This window comes from Mus musculus, chromosome 11 (assembly GCF_000001635.26).
Source record: "Mus musculus strain C57BL/6J chromosome 11, GRCm38.p6 C57BL/6J".
Taxonomy (NCBI): Eukaryota; Metazoa; Chordata; class Mammalia; order Rodentia; family Muridae; genus Mus; species Mus musculus.
In genome coordinates, this window is record NC_000077.6 from 30821961 (window position 1) to 30847577 (window position 25617).

A 25617-nucleotide genomic window follows, 5' to 3' on the forward strand; every position below is an offset into this window, starting at 1 on the left:
GTTCCAGAAATAATAATAAGAAATTTAGTGTTTATCAAATGCCAGAAATTTTTAATAGACATAGGTAAGATTTGGAGGAAGAGGTTTCATTGACTAACACTGACTTATACAGTGTGCTAGACTGCTTTATATATATATCAGTATTTACGTTTCTTTATTCCCATTCCATTCTTTTGGTTTTCAGTCTTATGGTATCTACCCTTCTTACAATTTCCTCATGAAATGCATCATGATCCTCTCAGTCAAGGAAAATGTCAGACTTCCTCATCAGCCCCCAACCTCTAGACATCTTGCTGAATCTCTGGAATTGATCTTTTCTCCATCAGAGTTCCTTTTTCACATTCTGTTTTATAAGTCTGGCATGTGAGACTTAATTGCTCTGTCACAGCTTTCTCTTCTTCAGTCAGTAGAGTAAGCTCCAGGTTTGTTTGCTTTTGTAGTTCTTGTATCATGGTCATTGTCTTGTTCAAAATACCACAAATGCAGCTCTTGGTCTCTTTGCTCAACAGAAACTGCCTTAAAGCTGCATATAAAGCTTGATATTGAGACCTTATTGCTGATAATTCCTTTAAAATTGCAACTGCATTTTTCTGTCCTGCTGAATGAGGGTGATTAGTTTTGATTTCATATTCCAGCCTATATTGAAGGTAGTCCAAATCAGAGTCAGCTTTCTGGACCATCAGTTCCAGTTTATTGACCTCCGCCACCATACTGAATAGTTAACATTCCTCAGACGTCGGAAGTGCTTAAGCTCTAAACTGCTCTTGGGAAGCACATCTGTAGCTAGATTTTTTTTAACCCCTTTTTCTTTTTTATTTACCCTCCTATTCCAAGTTTAAGAGTTGAAATAAGGTAGACATGCTTTCTTTTGTTATTTTTTATTAGTAGTAGAGATCTTTGTATTTGGTTAATTAAACTAAACTGTCCTTCTCAGAGTGCAGTTAGTTATTATTTGTGATTATTTCTTAAAAGCCTGACTAAGTATAAGTAGGCATAGTATTAACAATAAATATGTTTGTGTTCTAACAGTAAGTGATAAATTTGATAAAATGCATTAGGTATTTTCTAAAAATGACTATATTTTTTTGTATTGTCTAGAGATGATATTCTACAGAGTCTGACTATAGTACACAGCTGCTTGATTGGTTCAGGGAACCTTCTACCTCCATTGAAAGGAGAGGCAGTTACTAACTTGTAAGTAAAAACAAAACAGTACAACAACAACAAAAAACCTACATGTTTTTATTCTTTTGACATTTGAGTATATTTTAAGTTTACTTACTTCATGGGCTACTGCTTTGTTCTTGATATTGTTTCTGGATTATTTAATCTTTCATATTTGTAGTTCTTAGGGCAAAAAACCAACAAAATACCTAAGGTATAATTTAGGTCTGTGAAATTGTTAAAGGTTTTTATCCAGATTTTTTTATATGGTTGCAAGGTAAAATATATTTACAGGTTAGTACATTTTAAAACAACAGTTAGGAAGTATTAATTTAAGATTAATACACTTCTTTTTAAAAAAGCAAGCAAGCAAACAAACAAAACAAATCCTATTTTGCCAGCAGTCAGCATCGAGTTAGGATCCTGCAGCCAAAAACAAGTCCTATAGAAGAGTGGTTTTACTAATATTTTCTTCAGTGTTGCTTTTTGGTATATCATGCAGAATATTTAACCCATTGCTGGTGCCGCCATCTGGGCTGTGCAAAGTGGAGGGGCCGTGAAGTGAGCACTGCTTAGCATGAGGAGTTAGCAGCTGGGTTACTGTGAAATTTCTCCCAGCATCTATTTTATTGCTGAGAAAGCTAATGAAGATCACATAAAAAATGAGTAGGTAGCTATCCTTAAAAATTGGGATTAGAGAAATTATTTGCTGTTTTTTGCTCTTTGTCTTTTAATAGAACCATAAAAGGCTTTACTGGAAAAGTGTTTGGGGGCATGACCAATTTGTATGGTCATTTGGAGTTATACTTTCCAAAACATATTGCCTATTATTTCACCCTAGAAATATTTATCATCACAGAGTATTAAGTTTAGAAATAGTAGTGTAATTTTAGGAGGCAAAATCTGTTTTAAGCTTGTTTAAGAACTTGGTGAGTCTTTGAAAAAAATTAGATTTTTTTCATTCGTCTATCTTATAGTTGGATACAAGAACAATTTTGCCAATGTTCATTTTTGTTAAGAAAGATTAACTTTGAAATATATTTAAAGATGAGAGCCCTTTGAACCTTTTCTCTCCAATGATTTTAACCCTGTGTCATATTGTAAAAACAATCCTTGTCTAGCACACAAAGCGCTGTTTCGTGCTTACCAAATTGGGTGTGTCAACAGAGTTCTACAGAAAGTGTTGACAAGAAAGTATTGTGGCCACTTAATGTATTAATTTGAGAGCTCAAACATGTCTTATGATGGTTGGAATGTAGTGGTAAACGACCAGTTGAGGAGACTCCTGTGCTTGCCTTGCAGTTTATCTTGGTGTGTAGCTCTGCCATGTATACTATTGTAGTGAACTGTGGCAAATTTTCATCTTTCTTTCTGGCATTTTCTGTTTGGTTGATTGGTTTGTTTGTTTGTTTGAGACTAAGGTCCCTCTGTACACTTGGCTAAGCCTGAAACACAGACTGGCTTCTACCTTAAGCTTCCAGCATATTGGGATTACAGGTGTAGCCACCAAGCTCTTCTCTTCTGAAGTAAACGTTCATTGTGACAGAAGTTCCCTTATAAACCAGATTCAGTGGCTCACATATGCATTGGAGTGGCTGAGGTAGGGAATTGCAAGTTTGAGGCCATTCTGGGCTGTGTAGCAAGATTTCGTTACAACCTTTTTCCCCTCAAGAAAAAATTCTATACTTGTTTTTTAGAACGCCAATTAGATTTTTATATGAGATGCCTTTTCTTAAAAAAATTTAGTATATTAATAAATGCCATATTATATCATACAGCATTATTTAAGCTCTAAGATTCACACAGACTTCTACTTATGAGGTTTTTCACTAGAAATATAATTTAGACTGAAGAGTTTTATGCTTTAGATTTTTTAAAATTTAACCAGACTCAGCACCTCATGTTTGTAATTGTAGGAAGCTGAGGTAGAAAGTTGGAAAATTTGAGATTGGCCATAGTGAGACTTTGTCTCAGAAAGAACAGTGGAGGTAGGAAGAGGCAGAAACCTTCACTTTTGGATAATAATTTAATACAAAATATAATGAAGTCATACAGAACACATTAAGCATAAATAGTTTTTAAAATCAAAGAACAATTTACATGTTAAAACACAGGTTCTATGCAGAATAATAACTTGTTTAGTTAAAAACAAGTCATCATCTCTTTGATTTAAATTGCTAAACTGGAACTTAAATTTTTTACTTTATTACACTATTTTATACGTGTGGGCAACAGATCTCCATGGAACTGGAGTTATAGACTTCATATAACGTTGAGCCATCATGTATGTGGGTGCTGGGAATCAAACCCAAGTCCTCTGGAAATGCATGCAGCCAGTGCTCTTATCTATTAAGTGGGAATTAAAAAAACAAAAAACAAAAGAAAACAAACAAAACTTTCATTGGCTTTTAAGTAATAAATGAAATATTTCCAGCAATAATTTGTATTATCTTTATCCAAAAATGTGGAGTACAACTTTGTGCTTTTATTTCCTGTGTGCACTATTTTCACTTTTATTGCAGAAGTGAATGAATCTGAAACTAATAAAATAGCCTTTAAAACTTCTAAAATGCTTATTCTCCTACAGTAAAATTGTTGTTAAAATCATCTATCTGAATTGAGTTGAAAGAGAGAAATTAAATCAGTGGCTCATGCTGTGACCCCCAAGTGTGAAGAATGAGTAGAGTTCACAGAGACTCTCAGCAGAATAAAGCTGAGAGGAAAAGAACACTGAGGGTAGACTCTAGTCTGAAGGCAATGGAGGGAAACCCACGGATGGAGAGAATAGGGTGCCTTATAGTGGTGAGTGTATTAGTGTAAAGCTACAGGGGTTAAAATACCACATCAATTTGGGGAACTATTAGCAACTCAAAAAATATTTTTCAATGTATATTTAAATTCTTCATCTAAGTTTTGTGTAAAAAAATGTATCATGGTCTGTTACATTTAAAGTCAAGTGACTTAGTATCAAATCAGGTCTGGTTTCTGTATTTGTTGGTGATATCATATTTGTCCTCTGGAAATCTGTGATGAAAAACAGAAGCCCATTTTACTTCTAAGTAGTTTTGTTTCTAATGGAGTTTATGTGATGATCTTAATTTCACTATTAGGGAAATGGCTACTAAATGTAAAACTTTTTTTTTTTTTCCTATGCTATACAGTGAGTGACAGACAAATACAAAAAGCTAAATCCAAAGTTTAAAAGTAAATGATGGAGCAATGTGTGTTGGGGTGGGAGTCACTAAATAAATACCTGTAATTACCATAAACTTTTGCGTGTCAAAGTGTGTGCATAAGGCCCTTGAGGGGTAATTAAGGCTAAAAAAGTTTTCAACTTAATACAACTTTAAAAAGTTTGAAGTTTTAGCAGTTATGCTCGATGTCATACATTGCTGAATGAATCTTAGAATGGAATTTCTCCCGGGACTTTAAGAGAGACACTACTGCTACAGTAGTTAGGAGGTACAGCTCTACCTGTATAGATGTGAAAGTTGGATTATGTCTTTCCATTGTTACACAGGAACTTTGGACATTGCCTTTAATCCAGAAATCCTCAGTTTTCTCCTTTTCCAGTCCACTTTCTGTTATAATCTTTTAGGTCTAACCAGATATTACAGGATGCAGAAACTAACATCTAAAAAACAGGGTTACTCAAGGTAGAGGAGTCACCATTTTCATCCCCAAATATACTCCTTTTACTTTGTTCACCTTTCCTCTGATCATCATCGTCAGATCATTCTTTGGGATCTCAGCTTTTACTAACTTAACTGTCCACTCAAAAAAGTCTTACCGACTACGCTTGAGACCATTTCATTAATGTGTGAAAGGTTGTGTTGCATATACAATGAGGGGCAGGGCTAGCTAACCTCTCTTGGCACCTCCAGGAAACTACCCAGCACTGCTGGGGAAGCTGCACACAGGAAAGGAAACAGTTACTACTCCACGGTGAGTAACCCTGTTTTCTCCTTATTTCACCTTCTGATTGTTTTCATTGATTTTTAAAAGCTTTGTGTGTCGGACATGAAAATCTATTCTCATACTTACTTTTAAATCTCCAGTGTATAAAGTTCCTCTTACCAGTCCTCTGTTCCCATGGTAGCTCTTCAGTTGTGTTAGTTTCATCTGTTATCGATGCAGAGAGCTGGGTACACAGAGATGGCCAACTGTCTCTTGTGAAACACTTGTGCATTATGGGAGGCACACCTGCCAATGACTTGATTGCAAATCTTTTTATTTATTTTATTCAGGATTGGGAAGGGTTCTTGGGAAAGCAAGGTAGAAGACTTATGTATAATATTGTTTGTGCCTGTTTGGTGACAATTGATCCAGTCCTTGTACACATCTGACTTATATTTTTGCCTTTATGTTTTTGTCATTTCTTCATTTTTTTTAGCATCCTCTATTTGCCACCAGTGATATTTTTTCTAATTCTACCTAAGTGTAAGGCAGTTGCTATCTAATGGGACAGATAATGTGGTAGTTTAAGATGTTTTGTTATCAAGTGGGTGGCCTGGTCTAAGAAGAATGTAAATGATTTTACTCCCATTATTATTAACATGTAGAACTGCTTATAGTGTGTTATATTTGAATTGTTTTTCAGAATTGTGTTTAGTTTTCAAGACAAATAATAGCTGCTAAGATGAATGAATTAATGAATGAGTGAGCAGAATGGACTGAACCAGGGGAATATAGAACTTAAATTGTAGTTTGCGGCTGTTGCTCTTTGTTTTTTCTATGTAATACAGGCTGGCCTCGAGTATATAGACATGTGCTGCCACATATAGTGTATATGCTCATTCAGAAACAATTGCTGTTAAATAAGTCAAACCAATTAGAGTTAATTTGTGATAGGTAGAAAGAGTTCAAATTAAAGTTGATTCTTAGATAAGTGACTATGAAGGGAATTCTTGGTAATAAAATTAAAGTACCTTATATATGAATGATATGGCAGTTGTATTTTAATTTTTGTTCCAAAAGTAGGAAAGAATAAAATATTTTTAAGTTTCAGTACTTTAAAATCTTTAAAAGGTAGATTTCTTTTTTTTTTCTATTTGATATTAGCCAAACAGACCATGAAATAATGCAGGATATTTTTTGTTTAATTAGGATAAATGATAGAAAAGCAATTCAGTTGACACACTATAGACTATTAAGTGATAGTGTTTGTGTAGTATACGTGTTATGTGTGTCTGTGTGGGGTACATATGTGGCGGTCAGAGGCTGCTGTTGGACGTCTTCCCCCATCATTCTCCACCTTAGTTTTTGAGACAGGGTTTTTCCCATACCTGGGCTTGCTGCTTTGTCTAGAATGGCTGGCCAGTAAACTCCCAAGGTTCTTCTTTAGATTCTCCCTAGCACTGGGTATATTGAGCTTTTTACTTGGGTACTGGGGTCTAACCTCATAGCCTGGTGCAGCAAGCATTTTATTGACTCTACACACCTTTGATAGGGTTTTGTTTTTTTTTGTTTTTGTTTTTTTTTTGATACAGTAAGATTTATGGAAAATAACTAACTATAGAAATTACTTTTTAAATCTTATTAAGATAGTGTGACTGATTGAATATTTAGTATTATGGGGTACTGAGTATGAATTGAGTAGAGTTATAGTTTTACTTGAGACAACTAGTATTTTTGTATCCTCAGTGAAGGTTTCAGTTCTTATACACCAGGAATGACAAACCCTTTCTCGTGTTCCACCAAGAAGGTGGTGACGGCTCCCACGTACTTTGTCATTGTTCTTTTCTATTTAGTGCACTAGAGACTTGAAGCTCATTGGTAAGGCTTTCTTATGCTTTTCTGAATTGAATTTTTGGATACATATTTTTTTCTGATAATAAAAAATAAAAAGTAAACAAAATGCTGAGATTCTCACTCTTGGCCATAGGTTGAAACTATAGAAAGGAAACGTACTTTTAGAAAATCTCATAAAAGCAAAGTAGCATTTTATGCTATAAAATGGTAAGGAATCTTAAAATACATTAGTGAAAAAGATTCATTTCCTTGTTTATATTTTGTAGGTTTGGTTTTGAGATTTGCTGTCCTGGGATCTGAGTTATGGTCACCAGCATAGCTGAGGAACCAGCATTTCAGTACTCTGAAGTCATTAGCTATCTGTGGCTAGGGTTTGTAAGTCAGAAGATATAATGCTTTGAGCTTAGATGCTTTTGGGGGTACCCTTGAGTATGTTGATTTAAAAGTGGTGTTTCCTTCCCCATTATACATGTTGCAAGCTTATAGTATTAGATTGTAATAGTTTTTGTGTTTTATTACATTGCCTTATGTTGAATTTGCTCATTCTGTCCTTCCTTTGCACTTGTACCTACGTTCTACAGCTTAGAAAGTATCTTCTCTTCATGTTAGAGCAGTTTGAGCCAAGTCTTACATATTTTGAAATTGTGAACATTGAGGTAAACATATATATAAATTCAGATGCATAAATTCTTATTCTCCCATAAAATGGGTTCTCAAAAATCTAAAGGTGACTCAAGCCATCTTATTCAACTTAGCTGGGTCTGGTTGTACTGACATATTTCTTTTGGGCAGATTTTTGGTGTCTTCAAGAGTTTTACTTTTTATTTTAGTCCAGGCTGGCCTGAAGCTCACTTCGTAGCTGCAACCTGGCCTTGAACTCACACTGATCTTACTCACACTGATCTTTATGTCTCAGCCCTCAGAGAGCTGGGGTTGCTGACCACCATGCCTGGCTTGTGGCTGGTCTTTAGTTAAGAGTAAGCATTTCGAAACACCCATTTAGAAACCACATTTACTACTGCGTTAGGAAAGGTCCATTTTGCTGGATTAAAGAGAAAGAATAATAATTATTTAGAGAGCCATGAAGGCTGTCTTAGTTACTTCAGCAATAAAAGTTGACTGAGTTTTAAAGTATTATTATATAATTATAAAGCTGAGTTTTCTTTTTGCAGATATATAAATGCTAATCAATGAATTTAAGCTTTTCCACTTGAATATTCAGTTATCGATATTGAGATGATTTTTTTCCCCTTGAGGTACTAAATTAACATTTTCTTTAAGTCAGTTAATATGTTCTTACTGATACAGCAGCATTAATCTTCAGAAGTATAAGAAATTGAAGTACTAGAGACTAGAAATTTGTTACAGGGTATTATCTTTGTTTTAATTTAAACATTGTAACAATGAGATTTTTTTCCTTTGGCCTTTTGTATTGATATTATTAATAAATGCAAACTCTCTTGTTTTTATACAGGGTACCAAGTATGGTCTCCTTAGAGGAAACAAAATTGTATACCGGACTGGAACATGGTATGTGAATACTAACTGAAGTAGTTCTGTAGAGGTTTCTGTGTAGCTTTTTTATAAGGATTAGAATGGAATAGTTTTGTAGTTATAGATCTTAGATTCTTTGTAGTATATACTCACTACACAACATACTCACTATACAACAATCATTTTCTTTCTCTCTGAAGAAACTAAATGTTCATGTTTGTTTCTGAGACAGAATCTCACTATATAACCAAGGCTGGCCTAATGCTTCTAGAGATCTTCTTGTCTCTGCCTCTGGCTTTAGAAATTGTTATATAAAGAATAATAATTTGACAGTAAATCATAGAAATTGGGTCCATAAATTTAATTGCTTTCTGTGTTCAGATTTAAGCTTTGCTATATAACGTTGGTCTTACGTTTTTTAAATTATTTTTTAATTAAAAGTGCAGTTATTTATTTGTGTATGTACAGGTACATTCCATGGTCAGAGGACAACTTGCTGGAGTGGATTCTCTTTCCACTTTCTGGAGTGTTGGTTCTGGGGCTCAAATTCAGGCTATCAGTCAACGGAAAGACCTTTACCAGCTAAGCCATCTCACCAGCCATATTATATTGTTTTAGGATGATATATTAAAGTGACTGAGAATATTGTAGCCCTTATGTTCTGGTGATTTTTGTAGCTGTTTGTCTAGTGAGTTTTAATTCAATTAAAATTTTTGATATGGTGCTGGGGATCATACCTGGAGATACGAGTGGGATAGACCAGTTTTCTCCTACTGAGAGGACATATCAACTCTTCAATTTGATATTAGTATTTTGTGAAACAACTTGGGATATTGCTCAGTGATAAAACATACACTTACCACGCCTGAGGCCCTGGGCTAATTTCCAGCACTCCCACCCACCAACTGTGGTTTTTTTTTTTTTTATACTAATTTAATGTTCAGACTATAACTTTAATAGAAAGAGACAGTAAACTATCTTACTGATGGGTTAATAATAGAATTAGTTACATACATTAGTCTCTAAGGTATAACTGTTGGGTTTAGATCACCCAATAGTATTTTTCTCTCTCTCCCATCCCCTACTTTTAAAAAGTATGTATTTATTTATTTTTTTATTTTACATGTAAGAGTATTTTCTGCATATATGTATGTACATGTACCACATTCCTGTGGAGGTCAGAAGAAGGGGTCAGATCCCCTGGAACTGGTCGAAATGCCATATGGGTGCTGAGAACTTAACTGCCATCCTATCTAAGAGTAGCAAGTGCTTTTAACCCCTGAGCCATCTCTTCCCCACCTTGACAAAATATTTCATAAGTAATTACTTTATTTTGGTTGTTTGAGACCCGTATCTTGTGGCTCATCTTGCCTTCAGGTCCTAATCTTCCTTCCTCTTCTTCCCAAGTGCTGAGATTACAGATGTGAATCACCATGCTCAGATATGTTTGCCTATTCATTTATGGATTGATTGGAGACAGGGTCTTGCTTTGTAGCCTCTAACCATCTGCCATTCTCTGTTTTACCCTCTGAGGTGTTGAAGTTACAGGTGTGTGCATTGGTGCTCTGCTTAAACTTTAAACATGGAGGTTTTGAGTGTTAGTTTGTGTCATACTCAGCCATTAATTTAACTGTGTTAAAGGCAAAGCCATCTGTCCTCCTCTTTTTCCTTTTCAGAAGGGTTTTCAGATAAGCTGTTGTTAGAAACAAAGTCAGGAATTTTCCACGTCTAAAATGCCTTCTCTTATTATTTTTATTTAAATAGACCTATCCAGAGAAAACTACCGAGAAGTAATTGCTAGTGTCATAAGGAAACTTCTTAGTAAGTATATATGCCTGTAACTTCCCTGTATTCCTACAGTTTAAAATTGTACCCTGCTACAGGGTACAAAAAAACTTTTTTTTTTTTTCATTAAAATAGGGTGAATAACACACCACCTCCCAGCCCCCTTTAAACAGCAGGTTGGGGTTTATATAGTAATTTTTAGATTTTAGCTAAACTCTTTTTCTTCTATTTTAGGCCACATACTTGATAATTCAGAAGATGATACCAAATCACTGTTTCTCATCATAAAGGTAAAAGTGGCTCCACAGCTCCATAATTGTTAATGTGCTTTGGCTTGGTTGGTGCCTTCTGAATAAATGTTAAAATCTCTAACACAGATCATTGGAGACCTTCTGCACTTCCAAGGATCTCATAAACATGAATTTGACTCTCGATGGAAAAGCTTTAACTTAGTAAAGAAATCAATGGAAAATCGGGTCAGTATTTTTCACCTGAAATTCTGAGTTACTATTTTTGAAAAAAATAATAGTTCTGATTTGAGGATTATTGTTTATAGAGAAAGTTTGCCCTGTAAGTAGTAGCTTTAAGAATATTGTATGAAATTCATCTCTTCCTCCTCTTCCTTTTTGCTATAGAATTCTTGCTACATAATAATAAAATATATGACTTTTAAAAATATATTTTATAAAAGAATATTGTATGTCGATTATAAGCAGGAAACATATCAAGTGGATCCTATTTCTTAGAACTATTGCTAACTTTTAGAGTGCCTGTCTAGCATGTGTGAGGCTCTAAATTTAAAATAATTTATTGAGTGATAAGATCTGTTACTCATGATCATTTATGTATCCATGTAGGGATTTGCTTAGTAGCATTCAGACTATCTTATAAAAATGTGAGAAAATTAAAAAAAAAAAAAAAGGAACATTGCCCACAGGCATGAACTTTGTGTGACTGAGGAAAAACATTTCTTTTGTTGGTTTTGTGATCCAATATGAGAATCAGTATAAGCGGCTTTAGACACTTGGGAGGACCAATACCCCAAAGCTGTTCTGAACAGTGTTCTCTAGTAGATGGTGATCAAATTGAGTCTCTACATGCCTATATACTATCTGTGCTGGTCACTGGAGATAGGAAGAATATGTGAACAGGAGTTGGAGCTATGGCAGTCTGTTGAAGAATGCTAGAAGGTAAATTAGGTCAGAAGTTTGGTTGTAAAAAGTCCTTTGGTTTTATATCCAGCAGTGGAGGGCCAGTAAAAGGAATATGCATCGTAAACATGAGCCACCATATCTAACTGAAAGCTCGGATGGATTTGATTTGAACATAGGAAAGTGTATTCACTGACTATTAGAATGTTCTATCACATTTAGAATCTAGGTGGAAAAAGCCTGAATCAAGGCTTTTAAGATGCAGATAGAAGAGTTTGATCAAAAGATAAAATTGGAGGGCTTTGATAACTGATGTGATAAAGGATAACAATTAGAAATAATTTTATATTATATTTATTTAATTGTATGTGAAGGCATGCATCTGTGAGAGTGCAGTTCAGAGGACGGCTTGCTAGAGTCAGTTCTACTTCGAGTGTAGGTCCCAGGAATTGAACTCTGGTTGTCAGGCTTGTGGCAGTTGCTTTTGTTCTTCAGTCACTTTTTCTGCCCTATGTCCACTTTCATGGTCTGGGTTGGCTCTTTGGTTGTTGTTATTGGCTTTGCTTGGTTGTTTGGTTGGTTGTTTTTGAGACATGGTCAATCTGTGTAACTCTGGGCGGCCTGGAACTCAAAGTGATCCACCTACCTCTGAGATTAAAGGTATATGCCACCATGTCTGGCTCTACCCTTTGTTTTGAGGTAATATTCATAGAGGAGTCAGGAATCCACTGTTGAAGTCACTTAGTAAAATTATTGAGGTGTTTGCTATTTGTTTTCCAGCTCCATGGAAAAAAGCAACATATCAGAGCATTACTAATTGACAGAGTGATGCTGCAGCATGAGGCAAGTATCTTAATAGTCACCTCTCGATGCTCCATTCTAAGGAATAATTACTGTGATATTTTTCACAATTAAATGGACTTTTAGTAAATACTTCAAGACTTGATTTATATTATTTCTTTTTAAAGTTGCGAACACTAACTGTTGAGGGTTGTGAGTACAAAAAAATACATCAAGATATGATCAGAGATCTTCTTCGATTATCAACAAGCTCATACAGTCAGGTGAGGTTCTACACTCTCCCATATTTTTATCTTGTTATATGCAATCTAAATATCCTTGTTTTTAACAGTATAGCTTAAGCAATCCCTCATATAGGGTGCCTCAGAAAGGAAATAAGAGAACCAGAACTAAAATCTAGAACTCCCACCCCAATGACATTAGAAATACCTTTCAAATTTCAAATAGATTGAAATCTTGCCTTAGTGTGCAAAACCATTTATGTTTGCAGTGTAATTTCTCCAGCTACCCTCCATTTTCTGAGTCAGGGTTTTTCTTTGTAGCCCTAGCTGTTCTAGAACTCTCTTTGTAGATCAGCGGACCTCACGAACCTCTATTTGTAGCTAATTATTTCTCTTTTTAGATCCCTGTATTTTCTTCCAACAGGGTCTTGCTATTTAGCCAGACTGGCCTTGAATAGTGCTGGGATTAGTGGTATATGTACCACCATGTCCAGCTTAAATTGTTTCTCTATGTTTTAAATTTTAGAGATTGTACTAGTAGAATGGTGCGCCCATTTAATTCTATGAACTTTTGAAGGCTAATCTGGAATGGCTGTATAATCCCTTCTGTGTGTAATCCTCAGGTTTCAGAGAGCTGCTAGCATATAACATGTACTCTATCTCTTTATATAATATTGGACCAAAAGATTATGTCCTAGCACATAGAACAGAGAAATTACAAGATTTGTATATACCAGTTCCTTTGAACTTGACAATTTCCTGTGTGTGGGCATATGACACTTGATCTTCTTACCAATAGTCACTTAGAGTACTGTTTGCTTTCAGATATGAAAATAAGCTGTTGCTTACAAGTGCCATTCAACTTTCCTCCCATCAAAACAAAATACATGATAATTCCTTTTTAATAATTATTCCTTTATTTTTAGAGTGTGTGCTTTCTGTTATTTATCATCACTTTGTTTTTATACTTTATTAGACATCTTTTAAATCCTTGTCAATTTTCCCCAGGTCAGAAACAAAGCTCAGCAAACATTTTTTGCTGCTTTGGGGGCATATAACTTCTGTTGCAGAGATATTATCCCCTTGGTTTTGGAATTCCTACGGCCTGATAGAAAGGATGTCACACAGCAGCAGTTCAAGGTATAGTTTCTGTTTTAACTTTTGCTGTAAACACCCTGTCATTGAAGGTCTTCATTTATAGTATTTTGTTATATTTGCTTATCATATCTCTTAAAATGTGGGTAAGTTGACAGTATTAGAACATTTTATCATGGTTAGTGTTACGAAGAAAATACAGGGTGGAGGCCCCTGTGGAAAATAGCTAAGTTTAAGTAGCATAATCAATGTGAAAGGAAGGCCAGAAACAGGAAGAAATAAGGTTATTTTGAGCAACAGATAAAAGTAGAAAAAGAAAGTTAAGAGCTTTCAGAGGTGACATGTAAATGAATCTTTATAAGTAAATAGATTGAGAGATATTAAGAATAGGTAAGAGTAAGTGCTTGATGGCTAAATATGAGAGGATTAACACATGGGCATATACATTTCTACACTCCTGAGTAGTACGAGTGGATATAAGGGAGGTGGGAGATCCTCGTACCCAAGAGTTCAGGTAAGCTTGGGCAACGTAGTGAGATCCCATCCCAAAACAAAATGAAAAAAATTAGAGGTCAAACAACAAAACTGATTGAAATACCATTAAAAGAGAGGAACAGACAGAAGGCAAAAAAGAGACCTTTCAGGAAAAAAAAAAAGATATTCATCAGTGCCAACTTTCTGGAGAGGATTAAGATGAGCACTAAGCATGTTCCTTGAAGTTATTTTGTAAGATGAAAATAGGCTGTAAGCCAGGCTTACTTACTTTTATCGTAAAGTTTTATTAAAACAAGCCATTCTTATATGTAGTTTGTACATCTTCTTCAATCATGGTGTTGGAGATGAGGAGTTGAAACTTACACCAAGGGACTATTTCCTTTCTTCCTTCATTTCTGGTGGCTGACTTCCTAACCCAGTGCTGGATATTCTTTCTGGAAGGTCATTTGATTATATATTGGTCAATCTTGTAAAGAATGGCTTATATGAACAACTGTAGAGAGGTTAAGGCTAACAGTGGCTATATGTAGAACTTGAAGGAGACTGGGATATATAGTAGTAACAGTCTGACTTGGGATCTGTTTAGACTGAGTGTTCTGGAAATTTTGAAAAATGTTTTGATACTAATAGAAAATGTATCCACTTCATCAGAATTATCTAAATTAGACTTTGTCAGTAAGAACTTACAGTTAAGCAGCTGGATTTTTTATTTGTTGTTTGACAATTTCACACATGTATACAATGTATCTCTTCATGTCCACCCTCTTCCTGAGTAACCAAGCTTGTATATACTTAGTAACATACTTAGCAACTTGGCCTTAGCTGGTATTTGATAAATTCTTTCAAAATTTAGTTGAAATAAAAATATTTCACTAGCCAGGCAGTGGTGGCGCACACCTTTAATCCCAGCACTCGGGAGGCAGAGGCAGATGGATCTCTGAGTACGAGGCCAGCCTGGTCTACAGAGTGAGTTCCAGGACAGCCAGGGCTAATACAGAGAAACCCTGTCTCAAAAAAACCCAAAAAACAAACAAACAAAAATTTCACTAAAAATATTCAGTGGTGCATTTCAAGGCCATTGTCATGTCTAAGAAAAGTAAGAGTGGAGTTTGTGGTTTTACAAAACTGCCTACCTTTTTACATTGACCTCATAGTCATTCTTAAACCCTCTATTAAATGACTGAGGAAAATATTAATGGGTCCACTTGCTTATACCTCAAGTTCCTGGTTTTAAAAATAACACATAAAATATGTGAACCTATTTACAAATTAGCTGTAAGTATATAAGTAATCACTGTAAAAATTTAAGAACCATGTTGAACTCAACCATGACTCTTTCCTTGTAAATGTATTTGTTCTTATAGGGCGCCTTATATTGTCTACTTGGAAATCACAGTGGTGTGTGCCTGGCAAACCTTCATGATTGGGACTGTATTGTGCAGACCTGGCCAGCACTTGTTTCTTCAGGGCTTAGCCAAGCAATGTCACTGGAAAAGCCATCAATAGTGAGACTATTTGATGACCTTGCTGAAAAGATTCATAGACAATATGAAACAATTGGCTTGGATTTTACAGTAAGCAACCATTTATTTGTTTATTCATACTTTAGTGGAAATTCTGTCTTTTATTTTCCATGTCTTTCCTTTTTTCTCTAATGATAGTTTGGCTTGTTATTATAATTTTTAAAAGGCATTAGTGATCACTGTTATAATAGATAATGGTAGGACACCAAGTTGGTTGGAATGTGTCTGGGGATGAGTCAGGTCATTTCTACCAAGAGGCTACTACAGTTAACATTACTGCATTTACCATTGTCCCATAGATGCCACCATTGCATTATTCTCCTTCACCTTCACTCATTTTCCCTTCTCTCTGGTTGGTCTAGAACTTTTTTGTTTACCAGGCTGGTCTCAAACTCACTCTGCTTCTTGAATGATGGGAGTACAGACATGACCCATCATGCCCATTCATGACAGGTTTTTTAAAGAGTTGATTGTATTTTAGGAGGTTAGCTATACTAGCCAAATCACAGAAGATTTACCACTAGCTAGATTCATAACTTACTATGCAGAATATTAAAAGTTTTTAGATGGGTGAGAAAGAAATGCCACTGGTTCTCAAATAAGAGATAGGACATCATTTAAGCACTTTTTGGAAAGTCAGTGACTAATTCTGTAGTCCATGCTAGCCTCAGACTTGTAGCAATCCACCTGCCTTAGCCTTCTATATGCTGAGATTACATGCATGAGCCACCGTTCTTGAGCATGTGAGATGCTAAATCCACTCACTCATACTTCCTCAGCGCATCAGAATGGACAGAAAGGTGAGGATAGTTGAGTTCTTTCTTCCTCAGGTTGGCTATGTTTTTCATCACATTGACCAGAATTATAGCTATGGCTCTAAATTCACCCCTTGCTCTTTGAAACTGCCCTTACATTAGGACTGGTTCCCCTACTTTACCCATGTTTGGTCTTCTGTAGCCCAGGCTGGCCTTGGGTTCCTGATCTTCCTGCCTTCATCTCCTGAGTGCTCTGATTACAGGCATATATCACCATATCCAGGTAGATTCTATTTTTCTTTAAAAATTAATAATAATAGTAACTTAAAATGCAATTTCCAAATCATTAATCTGTCTGGCAAAATGGCACAAGGGGGAAGGTGTTTGTCACCAAACCTGATGATGTGCTTGTCACCAAACTTCCTGAACTGAAAGCATAACCATTACTTTTGTTGACTTATTGCATATATATATCTATATATGTCCTATGTTTGCACATACCATGGCACATATAGAGATCAGAGGACATATTGTAGAAATCACTTTTCTCCATCTACCTATGTAGATATATATGGTCCTAAGAATTGAACTCGGATCTTCAAGCTTGACAGCAAGTTCTCCCTCTCCTTTTCATTAAATAGTATACATTGTATTATGTGTCATGACTCTACTTTTTTCTTTTTAATAAGATTCCAAAGTCATGTGCTGCAATAGCAGAATTACTTCAACAATCAAAGAATCCTTCCATTAGCCAGACACTACTTAGCCCAGAAAAGATTAAAGAAGGACAGAAGCGTCAACAAGATAAGAATGCTGATGCCCTAAGGTAACTGATAAACTTTCTGCTAAGACAAAATATTACCGTTAATATATTTTTTTCTAGCTCTACAATATAAATGTAACTTACCACTTACACATTGATTTCTGGGGAAATGAAAAAAGTTGGGAGATGATTGTTGTAAAGGGCCTGAATTTTCACTTTTAGGAAGAGAGCTGAAAGAAAAATAGGTAAAACAGTTATTGCTGTATCTTTTTCACTATGAATTCCTTTTTATTGTATACATATAATATAATTGTTACACTTTATTATTAAGTCCTAAGTTCAAGTTCAATACATTCCTTTATAGCTTTTAAGTAATCTCTTTTTGATAAAATTTGGTAGTAGGTATTAATAAGCTTTTTTTTTTTTTTTAAATTTGGGAAACCAGAGCAAGTCCATGGAAACAAAGTGATAGCCTTCTTAACTAAGTTTTGGGCTTACCATGTAACTAATACATGATTATGTCTACCTACTGTTTCTGAAAATGCCTTATTTTTTATCAGAATATTGCCCAGTCTGTTCTTAACTCATGAGCTTAAGAGCTCTTCCTGCCTCAGTATCCCAATGAATCACTTATGAATATGGGAGCTAGCTACAACCCCCAAGCTTGTTTTCTAAAGTGTCTTTGTAAACACTGAATTCCCATAGCTGGTTTAGTTGATTTCTGATAGCAGCTTACTATACAGACAAGAGTATACTGCTAACTTTTTTTTATTACAGTTTTAATGTTTACTTTGGAACACTCAGAAATAGTTTGCTGGGCATACTTTTCATGCTGGTACTTTTTGTGTGGAGGCAGGAGGAGCAGACATTCAAAGTTAGCCTGTAGTATAAGACCTTATCTCAAAAACAAAAACAAAAAAACAAAACAAAACAAAAACAAACAAATTAAAAAAAAACCCTAAGAATATTAAGAGAAAAGATGACATGTTCTATAGATATCTGTTAAAACCATTTGGTCCATAACTTCTGTAAGTTTCACTGTGTCTCTGTTTACTTTCTGTTTCCATGATCCACCCATTGCTGAGAGTGGGCTGTTGAACTCTCCCACTATTATTGTGTGAGGTGCAATGTGTGCTTTGAGCTTTACTAAAGTTTCTTTTATGAATGTGGGTGCCCTTGCATTTGGGGCATAGATGTTCAGAATTGAGAGTTTGGAGTTGAGATAAAAGGATGGACCATGTAGACACTACCATATCCGGGGATCCATCCCATAATCAGCTTCCAAATGCTGACACCATTGCATACACTAGCAAGATTATGCTGAAAGGACCCTGATATAGCTGTCTCTTGTCAGAGTATGCCTGGGCCTAGCAAACATAGAAGTGGATGCTCACAGTCGGCTATTGGATGGATCACATGGCCCCCAATGAAGGAGCTAGAGAAAGTACCAAAGAAGCTAAAGGGATCTGCAACCCTATAGGTGGAACAACATTATGAACTAACCAGTACCCCGGAGCTCTTGACTCTAGCTGCATATGCATCAAAAGATGGCCTAGTCGGCCATCACTGGAAAGAGAGGCCCATTGGACACGCAAACTTTATATGCCCCAGTACAGGGGAACGCCAGGGCCATAAAAGGGGAGTGGGTGGGTAGGGGAGAGGGGGTGGGTGGCTATGGGGGACTTTTGGTATAGCATTGCAAATGTAAATGAGCGAAATACCTAATAAAAAATGGAAAAAAAAAAAAAAGAATTGAGAGTTCATCTTGGTAGATTTTTCCATTAATGAATATAAAGTATCCTTCCTTATCTTTTTTGGTAACTTTTGGTTGAAAGTTGATTTTATTTGATATTAGAATAGCTACTTCAGCTTGTTTGCTTGAAAAATTGGTTTCCAGCCTTTTATTCTGAGGCAGTGTCTGTCTTTGTTCTTGAAGTGTGTTTCCTGTATGCAGCAAAAAGCTGGGTCCTGTTTATGTATCCAGTCCGTTAGTCTATGTCTTTTTATTGGGGAATTGAGTCCATTGATGTTAAGAGATATTAAGGAAAAGTAATTGCTGCTTCCCTGTTACTTTTGTTATTAAAGGTAGAATTATGTTTGTGTGCCTATCTTCTTTTGGGTTTATTGAAAGAAGATTATTTTCTTGCTCTTTGTAGGGTATAGTTTCCCTCCTTGTGTTGGAGTTTTTCATCTATTATCCTTTGTTGGGCTAGATTTGTGAAAAGATATTGTGTAAATTTGTTTTTGTCATGGAATATCTTGGTTTTTCCATCTGTGTAGGCTTGATTTCCCAATATAGGAGAATTCGAGGTCAAGGAGATGGGAGTGGGTGAGTGGGTGAGGGCATGCCCTCATAGAAAGAAGCAGATGGAGGGGAATGGGGGCTTCTGGGCAGGGGGAAATCGAAAAAGGGAATAGCATATGAAATGTAAATAAGTAAAATAGCCAGTAAAAAAGAGAGATAGAGAAAAGCAACACTTGGTAGTTTGTGTTCTTTTTTCCTTTTAGTCTGGTCAAATGGTGAGATGTAAGAGGAGAGTGAATTTATATTATGTGATGTTTGTCTTAATAGTATAGTAAGATCATATTTTATCTGAATTTTTTTTAAAGGAACTATGAATGTTTGGTAAATACTTTACTAGATGGTGTGGAGCAAAGAAATCTGTAAGTATAATTTTTTTTCCTTTAAAACATGTTTTATAACCATCAAAACATTTGTCTTAACTGCTCTAGTGCTCCTGTGCATGGGAAAAGGAATGACTATATTAATGGAATAATTTGTGTGTTAGAAGATTGGGATGGGGCGTGGGTAATTATAGGGGCAGTTTGCTTCAATAGGCCTGTCTTAACTCTTGAGAGACGTAAGTAAAATTATGTCATACATAGAGTTGTGCAGGGTTTCACACACCTGTGATTCCAGTTCTCAGAAGACTACAAAGCAAAGAAAGAGTTTCAAAACAGATTCTTGCTTTAAGTGAGTTTTAAGAGAAATCTGATTTGTAAGCACCTTCTCTCATTCTCCCAATCCCCAGGCCTTGGAAATTTGAGCATATAGGAATCGGGCTTCTGTCTCTACTCCTAAGGGATGACAGAGTGTTGCCTCTTCGTGCCATACGTTTTTTTGTTGAAAATCTCAACCATGATGCAATTGTTGTTCGAAAGGTACATACTTTATTTATTTTGGTTACTGTGTTGGGTTTGAGAATATTTACTTCAGCAACCTCTTTAAATTCTTCATAGACAACATATATCCTAATCAATATCTTGAAAGGAATGATTGGGCATCTCCTTCTGTTTGCTCAGAAGCAATAAGAATTTGTTCAACAAATATTGGGAGGCATAATCAAGCATTTTATACATTTAATGCTATAGCTATTACTTACAGACTAATAGGAAAGTTTGACTTTTAGAAATTAAAAAAATCTATTTTGTAAGCAGAGGGGCAAACCTTAGGGTTCAGTTTTTTGGCTTTGTTCTAAAAGTGTTACAATTGAGCTTGAAGAAGAATTCTGGCTTTGTCCACTTCTGAAAGAAAACCAATAAAAGGCCCAGAGACCAACACAAATGGAATGAGCTACTGTTGACCCAACAAAGGAGGGGCAGGTTCTTTCAGCAGAGCTTCCAAGGTGGAGATGCTAGTACATTCTTAGTTGAATGTTTATGTTCTTCCCATCAGTGCCAACAGGTAGACAGTATATTTCTCACACACACACACACACACACACACATCACTGCAGCATGCATGTGGAAGTCACAGGACAACCCTTGGGAGATGGGTCTCAGTTCCCACTGTTGGGTTGGAGGATCAGACTGAACTCAGGTCATTGAGCTTGTGCAGCAAGTGCTTGTGCTTGCCGAGCCATCTCAGAGAGCCTAAACTTTTCATGCGTACTTTCTTGGTTAATTTCTCCAATTTATCCAATAACCTTTCGCCTGGTATTCCCCTTCCCACTTTCAAATCTTCTGTTTTGCCATCCCGTTTTTTTCCATTTCCTTACAGCCTTTTCCCCTCTCATGTCCCCTTTCCAGCATCATGACTTATATACTCATGCTCACTGTACATAAATAACTTGTATATAAATTGGAAGCTGGGATCTGTATAAAAGACAGCTTGTGTTGGTTATCTTTCTAAGTCTGGGGTACTTTTCTTAATACTGTTTCCATATCCATTTGTAAATGTCATTTTTCCATTTATGGTTGAGTAAAATTTCACTTATATGCATAGCACATTTTTATTATCTGTCTGTTGATGGACATGGAGGCTGATTCCCTTTCTTTGCTATTGTCAGTAATGCACCATTGAACATAGATGCACAGGTATCATTGTGATAGAATGCAGAGTCCTGTGGGGACCTAATCTTTGAGAAACTCCTGCACTGATTTCCTTAGAGTTTGCATGAGTTTACACTCCTACCAAGAATGAATGTGGGCTCCTTTTGGGAGGAGGTGTTTTTGAAGAAAAGAATCAGTTTCTACTGTGGTACAGAATGTTGTAAGAGAGGTTTTTTTTTCCAAAATGTTGATATGTGTGTGTTAACCTGTTTGTAGATGGCTATCTCAGCTGTTGCTGGTATTCTCAAGCAGCTAAAGAGAACTCACAAAAAGCTGACTATCAACCCTTATGAAATCAGTAAGTAGTACCTCAAGTAAATAACAGTGCTTTTCAATAACACTTAGAACATTTCTCTGAGTATTCACAGAGGTCAGGAGTGGTAGCACAGGTAGAAAGGTCCAGAATTCGAAAGTCAGCTTGAGCTGTGTTAACATAATCCATTGAGTCTTTCTTTCTGAGCAGGAAGATTAGAAAAGATCTTCTACTTTTCTTACTGTGTTCTCAGGATTTTCCCCCCTTTGTTTGTTTGTTTGTATGTATGTATGTATGTATTGTTATTTTGTTTTTCGAGACAGGGTTTCTCTGTATAGCCCTGTCTGTCCTGGAACTCACTCTGTAGACCAGGCTGGCCTCGAACTCAAGAGATCCATCCACCTTCCTCTGTCTCCCAAGTGCCGGGATTAAAGGCGTGCACCAATGTCTTGAGAGGGGAATATTTTAATTGTAGATTAGAATAGTCCACAGAAAAATGTCTCTTAAGAGTTATTCTTTGAGATAAAGGACATGCATGAGGATAAATAACTAAAATTTTAGTAAGGTGTGTTGATAAAATTAATGACACAGAATTAGTGTTAATTTAAAAAAATGTTTTTGAGAACTGTATTTTGATATATAAAAGAACAGTATTACTTTTGCATTCTGTACTGTGGAGTGTAGAGACATGAGAGCAACTCTCATAAAACAGTTCTAATAAGTGTGTGTGTAGGGAGAAAGAATATGTTAAAATATACATAGGGTAATGTGTAAAAATATGAGGACTGTAAGCAAAGAACAATGTAAAAAAAAATCCCTGAGCTTTGTAAGATTGAAATTAATTCAGAACCAAATGTTTTAACAAACCCTTTTAATTTAGTACATCATATTCTCCTAGCAGTTATCAATCCCAAATCCATCTTTCCCTCAACAGGCCAGCTTAAAATCCCATGCCCTCCTGAGACTCGGCCCCTCCCACCTGGCCTTGTCTCAGGGCTGAGGTCCAGGGCCTTACTCATGCCTTTTGTTTATTTTTGTAATTGTGTAAGTGGGTGCACATATGCCATCACATTTATGTAGCAGTTAAAGTACAAGTCAATTTTTTTCTCTTAACCATAGGGGTCAAGGGGTTGAACTCAGGCTGCTGGGCTTGTTAACAGGTAACTTTACCTAGTGAGCCATTTAGACAATAATATGTGATCTTTTATAAAGACAATATTAATGTGATTTCTTCTTAAGTGTTGCAGGTAGAGCTAGAGAGATAGCTCAGTATTTATAAACATGTTTTATTTTTCCAAGTTCTATTTCCAGCACCCTCATCAAGCAGTGCACATCTGTTTGTGAGCTAGTTCCAAGGGGATGCCTGTAACTAACCTCAGGCATATGCACATATACTAACATACACACAAATACATATGTATATGTATGATTTATGCAAACATTTTTAAGGGAGTTATAGTCAGAGCATGGTGGTACATGGCTTTCATCCCAATACTTGGGAACAGAGGCAGGTGGGTCTTTGAATTCTAGGCCAGCAAGGGCTATAAAATGACACTGAAGGATTGTGTATTGAAAGTCTAGAACAGCTACTGAGTTACTGTCTTCAAGTTATTGAATCTGAATACCTTTTCTTTAGGTGGATGTCCTAAACCTACCAAAATTCTTGCTGGTGATAGACCTGATAACCATTGGTTGCATTATGATAGTAAAAATATACCAAGAACAAAAAAAGAATGGGAGTCAAGTTGCTTTGTTGAAAAAACTCACTGGGGATACTACAACTGGCCAAAGTAAGTCACGGTTCACCTCCCACTTTATCATTAAACATTTCTTTTTTCTTTTTTGGTAAACTTTATTTTGTTAGATCTAATTCCTAGGTTCAGTCACTTTTAAAGGCCTTTCCTTCTTTCTTCCTATTTTGTGTTCCTGCGAAATCTGTGCTTTGTTTCTTCCCAGTAGTTACACTACAATTCTGAGTTTTTGTTAATGCCATGCTATATGGCTTGGTAGGCTCTTGACAGCTGCTCTAAATTGTGTTCCTATGTATTAACACACTTTTAACATACTTGTCTAAACCAGAGCACTTTTCTCTCACTGTTGAGTCCTGTAATTTGTTACCAAAACATGGAGATCTGTAGACTTTATAGCAGGAGACTATTATAATCTACTCATATCCCTATACTTCATTCTTATCAGAAGTTATTAAAAATACCTCCTAACATTTACCATTGAAGCTGTATCATTCTCTTCTGTTCACGTTATAAATAAAACTCTTACTGTGTAGGAATATGGTTGTTTATGCTGGTGTGGAAGAACAGCCTAAACTTGGCAGAAGCAGGGAGGATATGATAGAGGTAAGCATTCATTCCATTGTGGTTTTAATTGGATCTTGACTGCTGGTTTAGCTGTATCTTAAGTCCTTTTTTAAATGTTACTAGTGTTCCATCACTCGGGTGCTAATTGACACCACATTAACATTTTCAAGGTTGCCCTTAAGTTACTACTGAATTCAACATCCCACTGAGTACTGCTCTAAACAGTACTGCTGGCTGCTTGTGTTAGTTCTGGATGATACAAGGCTCTTGAGCAAACATAATGACCAATTTAGGTTTCCACTGTGTATAAGTCATGGCTTCTTGGGAAATAGGTGTTATTTTTTTAAGGTTTATTTTTATTGTTTTTAAATTATGTGTATCTGTGTATAGGTGTCTGCACCTGGTTGTAGGTGGGGGGCAAGAGGTATTAGTATTGGTTCCCCTTTGCACTGGGTAATGGGAACAAACTCAGGCCTTCAGGAAGAACAGTGCCATTCTTACCACTGAGCAGATATCTAGATTTTAAAGACAAATATTTTAGTTAAGTTGGGTATGGTAGAGAGTGAGTGTAACTTCTGCACTCAAGGCTTTTAAGGGAGGACTGGTATTAATTCAAGACCAGTCTGGACTGTAGAACAAGACTGTCCATAATCAACTAAACAAAAGGAAGGAAAGAAAAAAAACAAAACCACAAAAATGAAACAAAAATTTCTTCATCGAATATACTTCATTATCATTGTGAAAGTTAATTCACTTTAAAAAGCCAAGTTGGATTGGGACTCTATAAATAAAGACCCAAGAGTCAGCAGCTAATCTGGACCCTTGGGGGCTCCCAGAGGCTAAATCACCAACCAAAAAGCATACATTGGCTAGACCTGCAAATATGTAGCAGATGTGCAGCTCAGTCTTCCTGCAGGTCCCCCAACAACTGGAGCAGGGGCTGTCTCTCTGTTGCCTACCTGTGAATCCTGTTCCCCTAAAAATGTGCCTAGTCCTGCAGTGACTTGATGTTCCAGGGTGGGTTGGTACCCAGGAAGGGGTGGGGGCCTTGGAGGAGGGAGGGCTTTGATTTAAATTGAATTAGTTAGTTAATTTAATTAATTAATGGGGGGAGCTAAGTTTTTTTCAAGTTGATGTTTAAATTTCCTGATGCTCACCGACCTTTCTTTAAAGGTTGGTGTTATACAAAGATGGAAATGGCTTGGTAGAATTTGGTTTATACTTAGAAGGTTCTTATACATTGCACACAGCTGGCTCAAAAGTGTTAGTCCTGATTACCAAACAGAACATTTTTTGGTTTTAATTCATATTATGAAAAATGACATCCAAATCTGGGAAAGAAAAGGAAAAAACGTAAATATTTTTAGAGTTGCATTTTAGTTTTGCATCTAATTTCATTTACTATTTTCATTCTAGAAAGTACTATAGTTTCTATGGATATTGAAAATTCTCCAGAACAAAACTATCACTATAAGTCTTGTGCTCTTAAGTAGGTTTTAAACTTTGAACATTGTTCTTTTTTTTTTTTCATCTTTATAGGCAGAACAGATTATATATGATCGTTTTTCTGATCCTAAGTTTGTTGAGCAGTTAATCACATTTCTATCTTTAGAAGACAGAAAAGGAAGAGATAAGTTTAGTCCCCGGCGTTTCTGCCTCTTTAAGGTAATTATGCTTGAAATATTCTTTTCATAAAATTTAGTGATTACCAGTTATGGG

The 25617-nt window shown here is 35.9% G+C and overlaps 1 protein-coding gene and 1 pseudogene across 4 annotated transcripts in view; one reads left to right on the top strand and one right to left on the bottom strand.

Moving 5' to 3' along the window:
• Psme4 (proteasome (prosome, macropain) activator subunit 4) overlaps window positions 1-25617 on the top strand; it is a 109376-nt gene that overhangs the window by 50186 nt on the left and 33573 nt on the right. For 3 of the 4 annotated variants that reach the window (NM_134013.3, XM_017314207.2, XM_011243649.3), the window contains exons 20-35: window positions 1099-1194; window positions 8390-8445; window positions 10174-10230; window positions 10429-10484; window positions 10572-10670; window positions 12126-12188; window positions 12314-12409; window positions 13376-13507; window positions 15322-15531; window positions 16925-17061; window positions 19609-19662; window positions 20031-20160; window positions 21547-21628; window positions 23220-23373; window positions 23868-23937; window positions 25438-25563. In NM_134013.3, coding sequence (NP_598774.2) covers window positions 1099-1194; window positions 8390-8445; window positions 10174-10230; window positions 10429-10484; window positions 10572-10670; window positions 12126-12188; window positions 12314-12409; window positions 13376-13507; window positions 15322-15531; window positions 16925-17061; window positions 19609-19662; window positions 20031-20160; window positions 21547-21628; window positions 23220-23373; window positions 23868-23937; window positions 25438-25563 — 1618 coding nt within the window. Of the gene's footprint in view, window positions 1-1098; window positions 1195-5048; window positions 5110-8389; window positions 8446-10173; window positions 10231-10428; window positions 10485-10571; window positions 10671-12125; window positions 12189-12313; window positions 12410-13375; window positions 13508-15321; window positions 15532-16924; window positions 17062-19608; window positions 19663-20030; window positions 20161-21546; window positions 21629-23219; window positions 23374-23867; window positions 23938-25437; window positions 25564-25617 lie in introns of all 4 variants that reach the window. The other variant, XM_030245449.1, reaches the window with a different exon arrangement.
• Window positions 349-710, bottom strand: Gm12103 (annotated as a pseudogene).